This window comes from Zootoca vivipara, chromosome 2, assembly GCF_965207765.1.
Source record: "Zootoca vivipara chromosome 2, rZooViv2.hap1.1, whole genome shotgun sequence".
Lineage (NCBI taxonomy): Eukaryota > Metazoa > Chordata > Lepidosauria > Squamata > Lacertidae > Zootoca > Zootoca vivipara.
Genome location: NC_142584.1, coordinates 50,387,628 through 50,405,031, shown reverse-complemented (window position 1 = coordinate 50,405,031; position 17,404 = coordinate 50,387,628). Strand labels below are relative to the sequence as shown.

The 17,404-nt window shown below is 43.7% G+C and overlaps 1 protein-coding gene and 1 long non-coding RNA gene across 3 annotated transcripts in view; one reads left to right on the top strand and one right to left on the bottom strand.

The window, feature by feature from the left end:
- DPYSL3 (dihydropyrimidinase like 3) overlaps positions 1-3,723 on the bottom strand; it is a 57,686-nt gene extending 53,963 nt beyond the window's left edge. For both annotated transcript variants that reach the window (XM_035105319.2, XM_035105320.2), the window contains exon 1: positions 3,168-3,723. In XM_035105319.2, the coding sequence (XP_034961210.1) occupies positions 3,168-3,524 (357 nt within the window). In that variant the 5' untranslated portion in view covers positions 3,525-3,723. The remainder of the gene's footprint in view (positions 1-3,167) is intronic.
- On the top strand, positions 2,717-10,285 carry LOC148686857 (uncharacterized). Its single transcript, XR_015948125.1, has 2 exons — positions 2,717-2,895; positions 9,911-10,285. It is a non-coding gene; the product is annotated as an uncharacterized LOC148686857 (long non-coding RNA).
- The last annotated feature ends 7,119 nt before the right edge of the window (positions 10,286-17,404 follow it).

Sequence of the window (17,404 nt, the reverse complement as noted above, 5' to 3'; positions counted from 1 at the left end):
ACATCCTATTTATTTAGTAAAGAAAAAAAAATTGTGTGATAATGCTGTCTCGATCCTAAGAGAATCAGTGTGTTGCAGTGGCTTAAGTGCAGGATCTGGGAGACCTGGGTTCAAACCCCCAATGGGTGACCTTCAGTCAGTCACTATATTTCAGTCTAACTAACCTCACAAGGTTGTTCCAAGAAAAAATACTGAGGGGGAGAAATCCATTTACTCTCCCATGATCTCCTTGGAAGGGAAGGATAAACTCCTTGGAAGGGTGGGATAAACAAGACTAAATACTGTATTAAGATAGGAATTGGATAGGAAGTTGGTAGCTGAAAGTCTGTGTCATGCCAGACTCTTTAAGCAAATATTTAGCAAAAGCTGTTCGAAGGACAGCACAGTACTAATAAATCAACATTATTTGCACCTTTTTGAAGAAAAACCTACCGCAGCTAAAAAAATCCAGCACAGCTCTCCTCCAAAGTTTCAGATCAGGAATACCTGAACTAACAGCCCTAGATCAATGCAGATTGTTCTAAGGCAGAACCAGAGAAAAAGAAGTTGACGTTCATTTATAACCTATTCATTGCTTAAGAACTTCATCTTCAAACCAGTTTTATTTGGCTTACACGGTTAAAGGCGTGCCAGCTCTTACCTGTGACATAGGATCTGTTGTCCCAGTCTCAAGGATCCAGAACTCATTTACAACTGGATGAACTGAAGTTCAGTGTGAAATTAGCCTTATTCTGTTAAGGCATTCCCTTAACAAAGCAGCAACCTAACTGAATCATATGAAACAGAAGTTCATTCTAAGGATGATTTCAGCTCCAGCTGACTTCACTGAAGCAGCCCACACTGACCTAGAAATGGACAGGAGAACTTCCAACCAATACTTATGCCTATATCTGGCATAGTTCCATCCCCTTTAGTTAATGCATGGTGGCTTTCTCCTGCATGGAGTAACTAACAATGTAAACCACCACTTAAGACTTATCAGAAAAACTTTATGTGTGACAAATATATACATTGTGTAAATAATACTGGGATTATATTCTTGACTCATGTTCTTGCAGCAAAACAAGCTCTACCACATACATAACAGTGGTTCTGTTTCGTTGCCACACTTGTTAATTCTGTATGGAAATTATCATGTATGAGGTATCTATCAGTAACACCAGCTATGTACACTTAGCACTTAACTCTGGCTCCAGTGCACTTCCACTACTGGAGTTTGAAGCCGTGTCCACATGACATCAGCCACAATCCATATGTAGTTTCTTGAGAAATACTGCTATTTGATGCATTTTCCCTCAAATCAGCTTTCATCTGATTTGAAAACGTAATCCACAATCATTTCAGTTAAGATGAAGTGTGTACATTTACATGCACAGATGACAGCTCCATGAGCAGAAGCTCAGGGTGAGTGGGTTGTAGGCTTGAGGAAAACAAACAGGTAATGTGGATTGGGTGAAGACATCCCTGCCCCCTCTTTGGTGTGCACAGCAACTTTGCAAATGTGACTTAAAACACAGCAGGGAGGATGGGGACTACAACCTTGCTGCATTTTAAGCCATTTCTGTGTACATAGCCTTAAAGGAGTAGGTATCACTCACCAGACACCTGTATTCTAGCCAAGGCTACAAACAAAACATGAGCTCAAGGAAACTTACTGACCAAAATCAGAAAAACACACCCCTGATTTCAGCTACCAAGTTTTGTTGGTGTCAGCTCAGAGAAGGTTTCCTGAAATATAACTGGGATGGGGTTAGAAGGCAGGACACTTATTTTTAGTAGTTCTCAGGTATTTTTCCTGTTTTGCAGTAGGCCAGACCAACAGAATATAAAGGCTATTTATAAATGACTTAGAAATTCTTGGATCCCAAAAAAATGCTTAGGCCACTTTTAAAACCTAAAAGGATGCACGTAACCTCTGACAAAAGAGCTCTTACTTCTATGATGCAATATTTAAGGTGTTTCTGTTTTATTCAGCTGCTCCTTATAAGGTCAAACTTTTGAAAGTCAAGCCATTTAAATTAAGTTCCAAGTTCATCTTTTTTATGAAGAAAATGGGGAGGACTGACTTTAAAGTAACCAATCCTGGCATAACTTGACTGCATTCTCTCCTGATTCGCTTACTTGACCATTCTTGGAACATAGAACATAGAGCTTTTAAGTTAATAACTTTAAAAATGCTGACACTCAGCTTGTGCAGTACAGGCTGATGGCAAAGAAAAGCTGTCTCTCCCTTTTTTCTCTTGAAAAGAAACAGAAGTTGTAGAGCCTCCTCTTGGTTAACCACAACCTCTGCGAGCAATAAAGAAGATACAGCATATAAACAGAGCAGGATGAGCAACTGATTCATTCACAGGGATGGTGAATAATAATTAGAATGTGGTCACGTGACCTCTATAATTAAGATCAAGGCACCACTAAGAGTCATAGCTGCCAAGTTTTCCCTTTTCTCGCGAGGAAGCCTATTCAGCATAAGGAAAAATCCCTTTAAAAAAGGGATAACTTGGCAGCTATGCTAAGAGTGTGTAGGGTTGTTTCTTACATCCCTAAACCCTGATATCTTACCAGAATTACTCCTAGCTGCAAGGGCTTATCGGGAATGTCAGGAAACACAAGGCAGAAGTGTTGAAAAGATGTCTCATCCACACATTGTTTAGTTGCTAAGTTTATTGTTCAGGAGGAAGGGGGGGGCGCTAGGGGACTCTCTCTCTTAGTAACCGTCTTAACAGCCATCATCAACTTCGGAACAGGCCCTAAAAATGTATGGCCAAGTAGGATTCGTGCCGTTTTGTTTTAACTTCTGTTGAAATTTAACCGCTTCGCAGCTTGACGAGGGCGAGATGTTCGAAAGATGCTTCGGACGTTTCTCAAGAGGGCAGATCACGCACAAGCCCAGAAGTAAGTAGTTTTGTCTCGTGTTAGCCCAGCTGCCGAAGGCTGCGATTCGGAGGCGGTTTAATAGCGAGTAAACAGGCACCACAAAGAGCCGTCGACACGAACACACACATCATACACCCCTCCAGATCAGGCTGCGGGTTTCCCTGGCCCTCATCGCCTCATCTTTTGTTTCCCATCTCAGAGATGCCACCCCCCGCCCCACCCCACCCCTTTCCGCGGTCCCCCTGCCTCCTCTCTGACCCTTGAGGGACTCCCCATCCCATCCCTTTTACCTTGTAATCCTCGTAGTCGAGGTTTTGCAGGCGCTCCTTGCCGGAGCGGGCCCGGATTTCGACGCTGCGGGCCGGGGCTTCGTCCGGGGGCGCGTCGGGCTCTGGCGGGGGCTGCTGGGGCTCCTGCTGCCGCGACGGGGCTCTCCGGGCCCCTCTCTGCCCGACGCTGAGCGCCCCGAAGTCCAGCGTCTTGCTCTCGAAGGCGCCCTCCACGCTGCAGAACATCCCGCCATACTTCTGGCGGGGCACTTGGTCGGCGGTGCCCGGGCGCGCCAGGTACACAGGCAGCTCCTCATCCTCCTCCTGCTGATGAGGCTCCCCCCGCTCCCGGCCTCTCCGCCTGCCGCTCGAGGTCATGGCCGCCGCAGGCAAGGCAGACGGGCGGGCAGCGCCAAACAACGCTAGGGAGCCCAAGCCGCCGCTGCCGCCGTCGCCGGGTGGCAAGTCGAGCCCCTTCGCCTGCCTGCGAGGAAGGAGAAGGAGGCGTGAAAGGGGGAGAGCGCGCCTCAACCGGCTCCTCTGCCGCAGCCGCCGCGCCTCAGCTCAAGCGCGGAGTGACTGGCTGACGGGGAGAGAGGGAGAAAGAGCGCCTGATGGGAGGGAGGGAGGGAGAGAGGGAGGCGGCGGCGGCGGCGGCGCGGCGGCAGGGTTGCCCGGCCGGCGGCCACGAGGACTTTTCCTCACACGACAAGCACCGGCCGCCGCTGCCGTGAAGGGAAAACGGCGCCCGCTCTTCTTAGGCTGCGCTTGTGTAACGGCAACGGCGGGCACCTGAAGCGCCCGGCGCCGCAGTCCTCAGGCGGCAGCGGCTCGCCTCCATCCTCGCGACGTCCCTTGACAGGACGGCCTACTTTTTTTATCTGTGTCTCCTCTTCGCAGTAGTTTGTTGGGGGAGGGGAGGTGGAAAACATGCCAGGAGAGAAACTTCACCGGCTGAACTTCTGCTTGTCACACAACTGCTAAGGGGTGGGGTTGGGGAGGCAGGAGTGCCAATTTGAATAAAATATTGGGGGGGGGGAGAGAGAAGTAAGCCCCGCCCCACATAATAGGTCACATGATGCGGTGCACACACCCTATTTGAATGGCAATGCCCATCAACGTTGGGGGGTCCCGGCCCCTTCAAATATTTTAGAGGGTGTGTGAGGGGAACTCTGCTCCTATGGTGAGAGGTTCCTTATGCCCCCCTAAATCAGGTGTGGCGTATTTGTGGTCCTTGAGATGTTGCTGTACTACAATTTCTGTCATCTGGCCATTGGTGAGAGGCTCCCTATTTGGACCTCCTGTGTTTTTAATAGGAATTGGACTCGCAGAAGGGAAGGAGGCATTTGGTGGTTTATCAAACGTTTGCCCCAACCTCTTTCGCCGAGTTAAGTCTATAGTGCACAACACTCATAAACGTAAGAAACATACATAACAAATTGAAGTCTAACATGCGGAATGCTGCCATAAATGGCAGTTGGTGTCAAATAGGACTTCTGCAAGTGGGGCTTGCTAAAAAACAACCTTCCAAGACCTTTGTAGCGACCAGGTGGGCCGAATTAGGTCCATGGGCCGGAGGTTCCCCTATGCTGCCATAGCTCACAACCAGTGACATCCTACCCTATTGTGATTGAATGTGCAGGCAAGTTAAGTAGTACTTCAGGTGGAATTCCCATGCTTTCCAACAACCACATTGTGGGCATAAGTTCAGCAGGTGCCACTTTCCTGGCATGGAGATGCAGGGATGGGGGCCACCAAATGAATTTCTGTACGCCATGTAGATATTAAAGTTACAGGAAGATTGCAATCGAAAGGTAGCAAGTTTGGGAGTATTTCATTTCTAAAATAATAAGAGTTTGGATTTGATATCCCGCTTTATCACTACCCAAAGGAGTCTCAAAGCGGCTAACATTCTCCTTTCTCTTCCTCCCCCACAACAAACACTCTTTGAGGTGAGCTGAGAGACTTCAAAGAAGTGTGACTAGCCCAAGGTCACCCAGCAGCTGCATGTGGAGGAGCGGAGACGCAAACCCAGTTCCCCAGATTATGAGTCTATCACTCTTAACCACTACACCACACTGGCTCTCATGGATAAAACATGGATACCTCTCCTCCTAAATATCAGATGTATGGAAGCTGAATGCAATTATTTAGTAACGTAAGGGAAATGTTCTCTGCCCATGTTCTATATTATTATTATTTATTACATTTGGATACCACCCTTTAGCTGTACATCTCTGGGCAGTTCCCAACACAAAACTACAGTATAAAAAACATAAAATACATAATAAAAACAAAAGCAGAAACAACCCAATAATCACCTCTTCCACAACACATTCAAAAGGGCATTGGATGACAATCAGCCCAAGGCCTGGTTGAAGACGAACATTTTTGCCTGGTGCCTAAAGGCAATGTAAGAGAGAGCATTCCACAACTGGGGAGCCACTGTAGAAAAGGCCCATTCTTGTGTTGCCCCTTCATCATTACTTCCAGAGGCCAAGAACTGGAACTGTTAATACGGTGGTTTCTAGCTAGGGTTCCCATATGTCCTCTTTTTCCAGGACACATCCTCTTTTTCATGATGAGAGCCATAGAGATCCATAGTCGACAAATATGTCTTCTTTTTTGCTCTTCAAAATATGGCAACCCTATCTAGCTCAAGCGAGCATAATGAAGGAATGTTATGCAGAGTTTCACTTTTATCCATGAAAGTTAAAAGCATGTAAGACTGCTTGGGACTGGGGCCTCTTTTTTCTTCCAAACTGAAGTTTTTTTCTAACAGAAGCCATGATTTTATATTTCCATAAACATCTATAATCACAAGACTTATAGCTAAATTAAATCATATCTATCCCTAAATAAAGACGTTGAAGTAAAGACATGATGGTACAGTATGCAGTCAGAATCTCACTGAGGTCAACATTAGGCACATAGATAATAACACATTTGCTTAGTGAAAACTATAGCTTACCAGAAGCTCACTTATAATTCGAAGAGTTGCTACTGTTAAGAATTATATGAGAGGCAGAAATCAACAGATGTATCTTTTTCCATCCGAACTACTCTGGGGTTGTGGCGCTGATCTCGCTTTACTGGCCGAGGGAGCCGGCATTTGTCCGCAGACAGTTTTTCCGGGTCATGTGGCCAGCATGACTAAGCCGCTTCTGGCGAAACCAGAGCAGCCCATGGAAATGCTGTTTACCTTCCCGCCAGAGTGGTATGTATTTATCTGCTTGCACTTTGACGTGCTTTTGAACTGCTAGGTTGGCAGGAGCTGGGACCGAACAACGGGAGCTCACCCCGTTGCGGGGATTCGAACCGACCTTCTGATAGGCAAGCCCTGAGCTCAGTGATTTACACCACAACGCCACCCGCGTCCCAGGGTGAAGAAAGGGTAGTGTAAATGAATCTGTGCGTGCCCAAAGGTAGAAGCCATTTATACAGTCACAACCATCCTGTTTAATATTAGACACCACTGTAAAAACCATGGGAGTCTCCTGTGTGCACAGCTCAGTTTGCGGTGTTTTTCTTTCTGTGCACAGTTATATGAATTGTCCCTTATGAATGTTTACAATGAAATATTTATTTATTATATACAGGGTGGCCCAAAAGTAGGTATACTGCTTTAGAATCCAGTTTCCTTGTTCTTGACTCAAGTTCTCATCATTCACAATATCAGTAAAGAAAAATAATCCATTGACTGATTGATTGTATAGCTGCTTTTGGACAACCCTGTATTATATCACATACTTATACAGTCTGCTGTCCTAAGAACTGACCAGATCTATAACTTCAGCAAGAAATCAGCAGACCACTCACAGAGCTCTGACTGCTATCAGTTTTTTATTATTATTTAAATTTGCATCTCAAGATCTGCTGACTAGACTTTCATTGACTAGACTCAATGACTCTGCAACATAACACAACAGCCATTCTCAGAGATAATTGTCAGCATGTCTGGTTCCCTCTCCTACTCCTGCTACTACCATCTCTGACTTATTCTCATGTCTGAATGTCATCTGTGAAGCTGATGTCAGAAGCCACAATGAGTTTTGTTTAAGAAAAGTCTATCAGTGATTAGTATGATTCACAGGAGAAAACTCTCAAAACAATAAATTCTTCCTCTCATACACACCACTGTCTGTATAACCTGACTCCAAAACCAACAATAGTCTGTGGCTAAGGAAAATAATGGAACGGAATGGAATGGAAACAAATGATCACTAAATGAGCCCTGATTTTCACTACCCACTGCATAGTAGAGATTCAGGCATGTTTTGTTTTGTTTTGTTTTTTACTCTTTAAACTGTTTTTGTATTTCACAATACAAAGGACTATTTTCCATTTCACACTTAAAATAGCAAATGTTGGGTAAAAAACTGAGACTCTGTGGACTAAGGCAAAATAGTACTGTTATGAACATCTTCTGGAGAACAGTACCGGTCTGAACAGCGCAAGGAACAGACTGGGAGGCAAGTTTAGGGGAGCAGTAAATTTTTCACTTTCCCTTTGTACAAGCTACCCAGGGAAGTTAGAAGTAGCTGTTGTCTGGATTTCCTGCACAAAGTGATATTGCTGCCAAACTAGATATGATGATTGTTACACAGTTTGCTCATACACAGTTGAGGTTTCTTGTTGTTTGTTTGTTTGTTTGTTGGGGAGGGGAGAAGCTGGATCAGGACCGTAGCATGTAGGGGAGAGAGCTTTAACACTTTCCCCCGATTGAACTCTCTCACTCTGTCCCCCCTGTTGTTCACAAAGCTCCCAGTCCAGAGCCCTTTGTAGCATAACCACACCACCGGTCCTGTGTGAGTGTCTGGAGGCGGTTGGAGGATGGATGGCAGCTAAGAGCCAGTGTGGTGTAGTGGTTAAAAGCGGTAGACTCGTAATCTGGGGAACCGGGTTCGCGTCTCCACTCCTCCACATGCAGCTGCTGGGTGACCTTGGGCTAGTCACACTTCTCTGAAGTCTCTCAGCCCCACCCACCTCACAGAGTGTTTGTTGTGGGGGAGGAGGGGAAAGGAGATTGTTAGCCGCTTTGAGACTCCTTCGGGTAGTGATAAAGCGGAATATCAAATCCAAACTCTTCTAACGGATTGAGGTTGAATCCTGACAAGACAGAAGTACTGTTCTTGGGGAACAGGAGGTGGGCTGGAATGGAGGACTCCCTGATCCTGAAGGACTCACAGCTGTCTATGGAGGCGCAGGTTAATTTTGTGTCCAGGGCAGCTGTCTATCAGCTCCATCTGGTACGCAGGCTAAGACCCTATCTGCCCACAGACTGTCTTGCCAGAGTGGTGCATGCTCTAGTTATTTCCTGCTTGGACTACTGCAATGCGCTCTACGTGGGGCTACTTTTGAAGGTGACTCGGAAACTGCAATTAATCCAGAATGCGGCAGCTAGACTGGTGACGGGGAGTGGCTGCCAAGACCATATAACACTGGTCTTGAAAGATCTTCATTGGCTCCCAGTACGTTTCCGAGCACAATTCAAAGTGTTGGTGCTGACTTTTAAAGCCCTAAACGGCCTCGGTCCAGTATACCTGAAGGAGCGTCTCCACCCCCATCATCCAGCCTGGACCCTGAGGTCCAGCGCCGAGTGCCTTCTGGCAATTCCCTTGCTGCGAGAAGTGAGGTTACAGGAAACCAGGCAGAGGGCCTTCTCGGTAGTGGCGCCTGCCCTATGGAACCCTTATTGCCCTGTCAAGGCAATAAGCAACTATTTTACTTAAAAAAAAGACAACTGAAGGCGGCCCTGTTTAGGGAAGTTTTTAATATTTGATGCTATATTGTTTTTAATATTCAGTAGGAAGCCGCCCAGAGTGGCTGGGGAAACCCAGCCAGATGGGCGTGGTATAAATAATAATATATTATTATTATTATTATTATTATTATTATTATTATTATTATTATTATTTGTGGTATCTCATGAGAATGGCAGATCAGGTACACACTACTGCAAAGAGGAAAGAAGGGAGCATCATATTGAGGTTGGGGGGTGGGAGAGGAAGTTGATTAAGCAGCAAAATTTCCAGGACTGGCGCTGATAGACTTTCAAATAGCAGCATCTTAACCAGACAGCCATTCAAGAGCAGCTAATGGCTCTGTCTCAAAACCTCATTATTCTGTTGCATTACTTAAATGGATGACAAATCTCCAAGTGACTCCTTTTACAGTATTATCATCTGAAATATTAATAATGTCAAAACTGTGTGTGCTACTTGACAGTTCCAAGCACAATCCAATTAGAAGATACAAATATTTCTCAGCATTAGCCTCATTTCCAAATGGCTTAGAAATTGTCCATATCTACTCAGTATTAGGAGAGAGCAAAAAAGGAAAGAGTGGTGTGCCATTAAGGATGGGTCAGTAAGTAGAAATGCTCATGTTCAGTGTGAGAAAGAAAAGCGTGGAATACTTTAATAGGGAGGGACCATGGCTAGAATGAGGAATTATAAAACAGTTGCCTAAGTTACACTTATTCCAGAGTCAACGCTAAACGAATTGGGACCAAAGGGATATCTACACATAAGGCTTTCCCCATAAAAGAAGCAAAATAAAAAAATTCCTTCAGTAGCACCTTAAAGACCAACTAAGTTTATATTTTGGTATGAGCTTTCGTGTATAAAAGAAGTGCATAAAAGAAGTTGTTGTTGTTGTTGTTGTTGTTGTTGTTGTTGTTGTTGTTGTTGTTCCCCGCCCAATCTGGGCAGTTTACAGCATATATGAAAGCAGTGCTTTTTTTTTTCTTAAAAAATGTTTAGGGGTACTCTCATTTTGACTCAAGAAAATCACCAGGAAAGGAAATGAAGCTGCCATCAGAAGTGGCAACAACGAAACTGACAAATCACCCTTCTAGATTTCAACTCCTACTTCACACATTAAATGCTTGCTTCCGTCTGAGACTCAGGAAACACGGTGACAGGAAATGAGGCCACCATCGGGGGGGGGGGGGTAAGCAATGGAACTGACGATTCACCGTGCTAGAGAAGAAACGAAAAATAAATAAATAAATTGTTTTGTTTCTTCTCCCGTTCACAAAATGTTTAAGGTTATGCGTACCCCTGCGTACCCCCAGAAAAAAAACACATTGTATGAAAGCATAGTAAAACATCAAATATTAAAAACTTCCTGATACAGGGCCGCCTTCAGATGTCTTCTTTATGCAGTTCTTCATCTCCTTGACATCTGAAGGGAGGGAGTTCAACAGGGAAGGTGCCACTACCGAGAAGGCCAAACAGAATAATTCAGCTGCCTTCTGTACTTTTGCTGTTATGTGGCAACCTTTAATGCATACACTCCAACATTCCTCTGATGAAAATAGAGGCATCTTAAGGAAAAGCAGGCCAATCTCTGATCAAATCAGAAACCAGGATGGCTTCAGTAAATCCAGGACTGTCTCTGGAAAATAGGGCCACTATTACTGATGACAAGTGTCGGTATGTAGCCTGCACTTCCTTGCATATGTCAGGCAAGCATGTACAGGATGTAAAGGTGGGTATTATTTTGCTTGTGCTAACTTGGTGCACTGCACTGACAACACAATCTTATATGTTTACTCAGAAGTAGGCCCCACTTAACCAAGGTAAATGGGTATACTATAGAATTGAAACTTAAGTGAGCATGTTTGGGATTTTCCAAACCCTTCAGGAAAAAGCCATAGTCACATTTAAATTTCTAGTTTAATTTCTGAGACTTAAACTACAATACTTTGAACTCCTACCCTATAATTCCATATTCTTCATTCAGCAACCCAATTCTTTTTCATGTCAGATTGCTTATAGAAAAGTAAACTAATTTTTAAAATGCTTCTTTGAATGGAAATACTGTTTCAGCATCAGACACTTGGAAATGTTAAGAAGCTCCCAAGTGCTTTGCCAAACAATTTGTAAGGACAACTATGAATGAGGAAGAATTGTCCAGCCTTCTTCAAAATATCCTTTAAGCAAATCCCTTTTTACAGGAGGATTAGTTAATGAAATGAGACATAACCACTCCACATGGTATGGCGTTCTATAATTTTTTGACTCCTAGAATTTATTGTGCATTTTCTTTGTTGCTTGATGTGGGTCTGCTAGCTAGGTTTTGTGAAAATTGAGAATTATTTTTAACTAAAATGCCCTTATGAACTTGTCATGGGGGGGGGAAACCACTTGATTTTCACTGTAATTTTCAGTATATGTAATTGTGGGAAACATTTATTACATTTTGCTATTATGCAAATGACAGAAATCAAGTTACTAATAGCAAATTACTACTCTGTCTGTATGTCCCCTACCAAGACAAGATGGAATGCCACAACATATTTTCTGTGTTTTGTCTAATTTCAGCGTCTCCCACAAATGATTCGCAGATGATTCATCAAAACATGTGTTATCAAACACCTCTTTATTTTTAGTAGGCCTCTTTTTCCAAACTCTCTATAGTAAGCCAAACTGTGTGATAAAAACTAAACGGATATCAGGAGGAAAGTGGAAACACTGCAATTATCAGCTTCCTCTTTACGTGCAATCTGGCTTCCCTAACAACTGGAAACCTTGGTGTTATTAGGAAATTAGGGCCCAGTTTTCCAGAGTGTGTAATTTTTTAAAAGGTCTTTTCTATAAAGGGATTAGTAGATAGCAGCCTTGGGCATCACTTAGCTGTACAGTGGTACCTCGAGTTGCAGACCCGATCCGTTCTGGGGTGCCGTTCGCACCCCGAAAAGTCCACAAACCGAGCGGCGCTTTTGTGCATGCATGAAAATGCGATAGAGCGCTTCTGCGCATGCACGCATGATGAAACCTGCAAGCAAGCACTTCCGGGTCCACCATGTTTGCAACATGAAAAAACGCAACCCGCAGCGGACGCAGCACAAGGTATGACTGTACTGCTAAGTCTCAAGCAGTCTCAAACAGAGATGTGCTTTCCCAAGCCCACATGTTCCCAGCATGTTCACACTGCTGTCTCAGTGGCGTCTACTCCATCTCCACAGAATGGAAGATGGCAGGATACCCAAGGGTGTAATCTATGGGGAGCCAGCTTCAGGCACCAGGCTCGTTGGCAGACCAACTCTGCATTGCAATGATGTCTGCAAGCATGACTTGAAAGCTGGCAACATTAACCCTACCAAGTGGGAGTTCCTTGCAGTCAACTGCAGCACTTGCAGACAAACAATCAGGTTGTGTATCCACAGCAGTGAACAGAGGAGGAATGACAGCTGGGAAGAGCGCAGAGAGAAGAAACGCCATGGTGCATCTGCAACAGCATAACTGGACGCCTTCATCTGCCCCAGCTGCAACAAAGCACGTCTCTCCCTCATCAGTCTCTACAGCCACAGCAGGTGCTGTAACTCTCCAATGGTTTGACTTCACCCCTGAAGGTGCGCTCTCCCATAGTTTAGGACAGGTGGGGAACCTCAGGCCCAAATGTGGCCCTCCAGGAGTCTCTCTCTAGCCCATGGAACTCTCCCCAGACTGCACCCCTCACTGCCCTTGCTTTGCACCACAAGTGTTTTTGGCTGGCTGCAATGTGCCCTTGAACTTTGGCAAACTCTTGTTTGTCTAGATGGGAGACAGCAGTATATATTAGTGTGTGCAGACTAGCCTGCATAAAGGTAAAATTTACATCACTCTCAAAAGGTGGCCCAGAAGGGAATCTGGTCCTCATGCTGAAAAAGGTTCTTCACTGGTGCTTTAAATTTTTAACAAAAAAAGCACTGATTCCTTTTCAAGCAACAAGTAACCCACTGATGCCCAGTAGGAATGCCCAGGGCCATTGTAAGGCGGGGTGGGGAGGGATAACTGCTTTGTGTCCACTGATGCATTTTTAACTTTACAAAGAATGCACATTCAGCTTGTCTTAACCTATAAGACATAACTGGGTTGTGTTAAGTGATTCTGACTTTGCATTCTTGCTTAGGAAATTGAAAAGTGTTTTGCATTATCAGTTTATGTCCAAGTATGCCAGCTTTTTTTGCTGGAAGCTTCCATGATCTACCTTCTACCCACTACCTTTAGCCTAGTGCTGTCAACTCTGACTCACAGAGGCCGTTCTCAGCCCTGCTGTTTGAAATTCTCTAACGGGAGATGCCAGAGTTTGGACTTTAGGATTTTCTGCATGCAAAACACTTGCTCTACCACTCAGCTGATACAGTATTTCAACTCAAAAGTGCTTATACGGTGCAGTGATTTTTTTAAAAAAAATTATTAGTAGCATCCCTCCCTCAGATGTGGGTCACCTCAGTCGAAACCAAATAGAGCACTGTGGTATAATAAATCTAGTTTTTATTCTTGCTCTATTTTACATTGGGCATGAGAGTTATTTATAGACACCGAGGGACAATTTCCCCCATCCCTGAGTCTTTATGTTTCTGGATTGTCTCATGTGGGTCAAATGATTTAGGTGCTTGGAGAATAAAATATTTTGGTGATTACACACAAACAGCTGCTTTCAGGGCCATGACCACAACATTCCTCTTAATGTTTGTCTTTAAGTCAGTTACATCCTGTCTTATACCAGCTGCACTTTATATTTGTTCCCCCCCAAAAAGTAGAAGAAAGCTAACATCAGGTAAACAGTGTCGCTCAGTATTTGTTTTCCAAACACTTTTGCTCAGCGCTCCACACCATTTTAAGGGATGAAGTGCATTTGTGTCCCAAGAAATTTAGGATCATGAGTGTGGTTCTCCCCCGAGAGGTGGGTTAGACTGAGAGTTCAGGACTGTCTCAGAGTCACTGAGTAAGCTTCATGCCTTCGGTCTTCACAGCCCTAGGCCATTGCTGTATCTCAGGCTTCTCCAACCTGGGCCTTCCAGCTGTTTTGGACCAGAACTTCCATCAATCCCAGCCAGCATAGCTGGAGTGCACTAGTTAGAAAAAAACTGCTATAACTGCTACACCATGATTTTTGTCTCATCTTTTCATAATTATCTGGAATATATGAACTCCTTGGAGGAAGGGAGATAACACAAATGAAATAACGAATAATACCAAGGAAATAACTGCCTCCCCCCCCCCATACTCTTTATTCATCCCAAACCAACCATATGTAAGTCAAGTCCTTGGGAGGAAATTCCTCTTTTCTCTGCTACCACCACATCAGTGGGAAATGATATTAAAATGGTTTTCTGGTGGATCTGGAGACAGCACCCTTTCGTAATTGTACACAGAAGACAAGTAATGAGGGAATAACCCGATTGGCATAGCTGATATATAGCTAGCACCATAGATCATCTATTGAAAATGCAATAAAGGGTAATTACACTGTAATTATATATTTCCTCTTCTAAGAAAGTAGGCCTGGCAGAAGGGCAGCCCTCGGCATTTTGCATGGTTAGGAATAATGTTAACAATAACTCGAATTGTTAAGGCTGAAAGTGAGCAGAGTTTTTCTTTACATTGCTATGTCTCCTGCACTGCTTCTCCTGTCCGGCTTTCAATGGTTGTCCCACATAGCCAAAACAGGATGTGCTGTACTGTTGTGTCTTCATGTTGCATCTTCAAAGCAAGATACCTCCACTGGTACATTGGGAAAATGCTTTGAATTCTGTTCCTATGCTCTGCACCAATGGGATTCACTCTAGAAAGAGCTTTATGAAGCGACCAAAGACAGTCAGTCTCCAGAATCCCGTTTGGGCTTTTGTAAAGAGTCTGCCAGCGGTTAATCTGATGCACGTCTCATTTCTCCAAGCAATGGCAGTAATTCTGTACTGGCCCACCCAAGCAAATATACTTATTTTGTAACTTAAAGGCTTAACTTGGCAAAGAATTCAAGGGCGTTTCAGTGTCTTGATCCCAGCTGGTCGTGGATCGCCAGGTTAAAGCAGTGGGCTTTAATCTTAGGTTAGCATATGCTTCTTCAGAGCCAATATTGCATTCCTAAGAAATTATAGTTATTTTTATTATTGTATATAAATAGCTTGTTGCATTTGCATTCATTTCATGCTTGAGGAAAGCAATATCACACAGTGACTGCATGAATGATCAAGGGCTGCAGTACCACCACCCTGGAGGCCCCCATTGCACCCACTTTAAGTACAGCAGTGGAGACACTTCCGCTAGCAGTGTTATCTCCAATGGTTGCCACCACACAAGGATGCATATAAGCCTATTAGGAACTTCAGGTAGTCAACTAGTAAAAGAAACCCAGCAAACAGAATTAAAATGTCTTTCCAGAGGTCTATTTGAAGACTTCTTTGTTTGCTTTACAAGTTCTCACTACAAATTGCGTAACACCACTAGTGCCAATGGTTATGACCTTCAGTGGCCAGACTGGGATTTACGACTGGCATTTCTGAAGACCTGCCTCCTCCTATATGAAATTGCTTATCCACAGAAGTCTTCCCATTTCAGAGGCAAATTAGGTGGTGAAGGGCCCTTTCATTTGCAGTCTTTGGAACACCCACCACAGAAAAACTGAGTCAGTGCCATCTTTTACACATCAAGGCATTTTCCTGATGGCTGTTCACTGTTAGTTGTCCTTCTTCTCCGACTTAGTTTTTGATGTGTTTGGGCATATGGTTGGGTTTTTGTTTCCATATTTCCATGTATTAACTGATTTCTAAAAATAATTGTCTGATCTTAAATAAGCCATCTTGGGCACTAAAAGATGGGAAGGCAGATATGAATGTTTGAAATAATAAATACTCATGATTATGTTTATATCCTGCCTTTCTTCCATGGAACTTAAGATGACTTGCAGAGGATCCCCAGCTGGTCTCCTGTCTTCTCACTGACCCAGACCTTCAGCAAGGCTGCTACAGGATGTGTCTTCAAGTGATGTTACACCTGCTGTAATGTATCAGGAGCATATGGACCTGCCTTCTGCTAGATCCATCTCGCTCAGTATTTATCCATTTGACCAAATGGATAGCTCAGTTGGTTAGAGCATGGTGCTGATAACACCAAGGTTGCAGGTTCCATCCCCGTAATGGAAAGCTGCATATTCCTGCATTGCAGGGGGTTGGACTAGATGATTCTCATGGTCCCTTCCAACTCTATGTTTCTATAATTCTATGATTTAGCTCGGTATACGCAGGAGCTCTCCAGGTCAGAAATATTTCTTATCACCATCCTTTTTAGATGGAGATGCTAGGAACTGAACCATGTGCTCTACTGATGATCAGTTATAAGGCCAGAGTACCTCCACCCTGACCCTTCAACAGGAGAAATGTGTTGTGTATGAAACAGCAGAATCCATCTCAGTAAGACAAGGGATCTTATCCACACAATTTTCCAAGTTGTTGGTTTTGTTCCCAATACAAGTTCACGATCTGCTTCCCTTCCAACCCAAAATTTGTATTCACCTCTCTCCTCAAATTAGCACCCGCTTGTCCCATGGAAAGCCCTGGAGTATAAACTGTCTGTTATGTTCAGATAGTGACTCTGTCTTACATTAAGAAAAAATATTAAGCGTAAAATAAGTAAATCTTTAAAAATATTTTATTTAGGCTAGCATTATAAACTGGAGGGTATTTACAGGGAACAATGAGGCTTTAAATACCAGGATGGAAACCATTTATTTCCATCGAAGGCATGAAAAACAAAGCTGATCCCACTTTCATTGTTTGACAGTTTGTTTCTAAAAGCAAATTTCTAAGTATCTCAGCCTCTGGGGTGGAAGAGAATCGTATGTTGAGCATTTGGAGTTTATTTTTTAATGCTGTGCACTTGAAAGAAGAGACATGCAAAAGAAAGCCTACCGAGAGACATACTTTTGGCCATCAAATGAACCTAGATATTGGCAGAAGTTTGTTTTGAGAAACAACGGCTGCTGGACAAAGTAGGAACAGATGAAAATATGTTTAAGTTCTTTATATTCTAAAACAGAACATGTTGCATGTCAGGAAAAACAGATGTTCTAAATGCTGTGAACTGAATCTCAGATTTTTATTTTTCATTTTAAGCCAAAACCTTTCCTACTGCTTTTGTTTCAGGTGCTGGAGAGATTCATCAAAGTAGAGGCCCCACCCAACCCCCTTTTCCTAAACTGCTATTTATCCAAATTGACAACATTTCCACCACTTACCCTTGTATGGTATAATTCTTTATTCCACATATCTGCTTTGCCACATGTCACCAGGAACAGGAAAACATGGCCAAGAACTGACAATGTGAGGCACAGATATATTTATTTTTTAAGGAGGAGGAGAGGGTGAATAAAAGTAGAATCATTATTGTTTAAAACCATCAGCATAAAGCAGCAGGAGAATTAGCACGAATTAACAAATTCTCCTAGGATATAGTGTATAGTTAGTAGGAGTTGCCTACGTTTGTTGG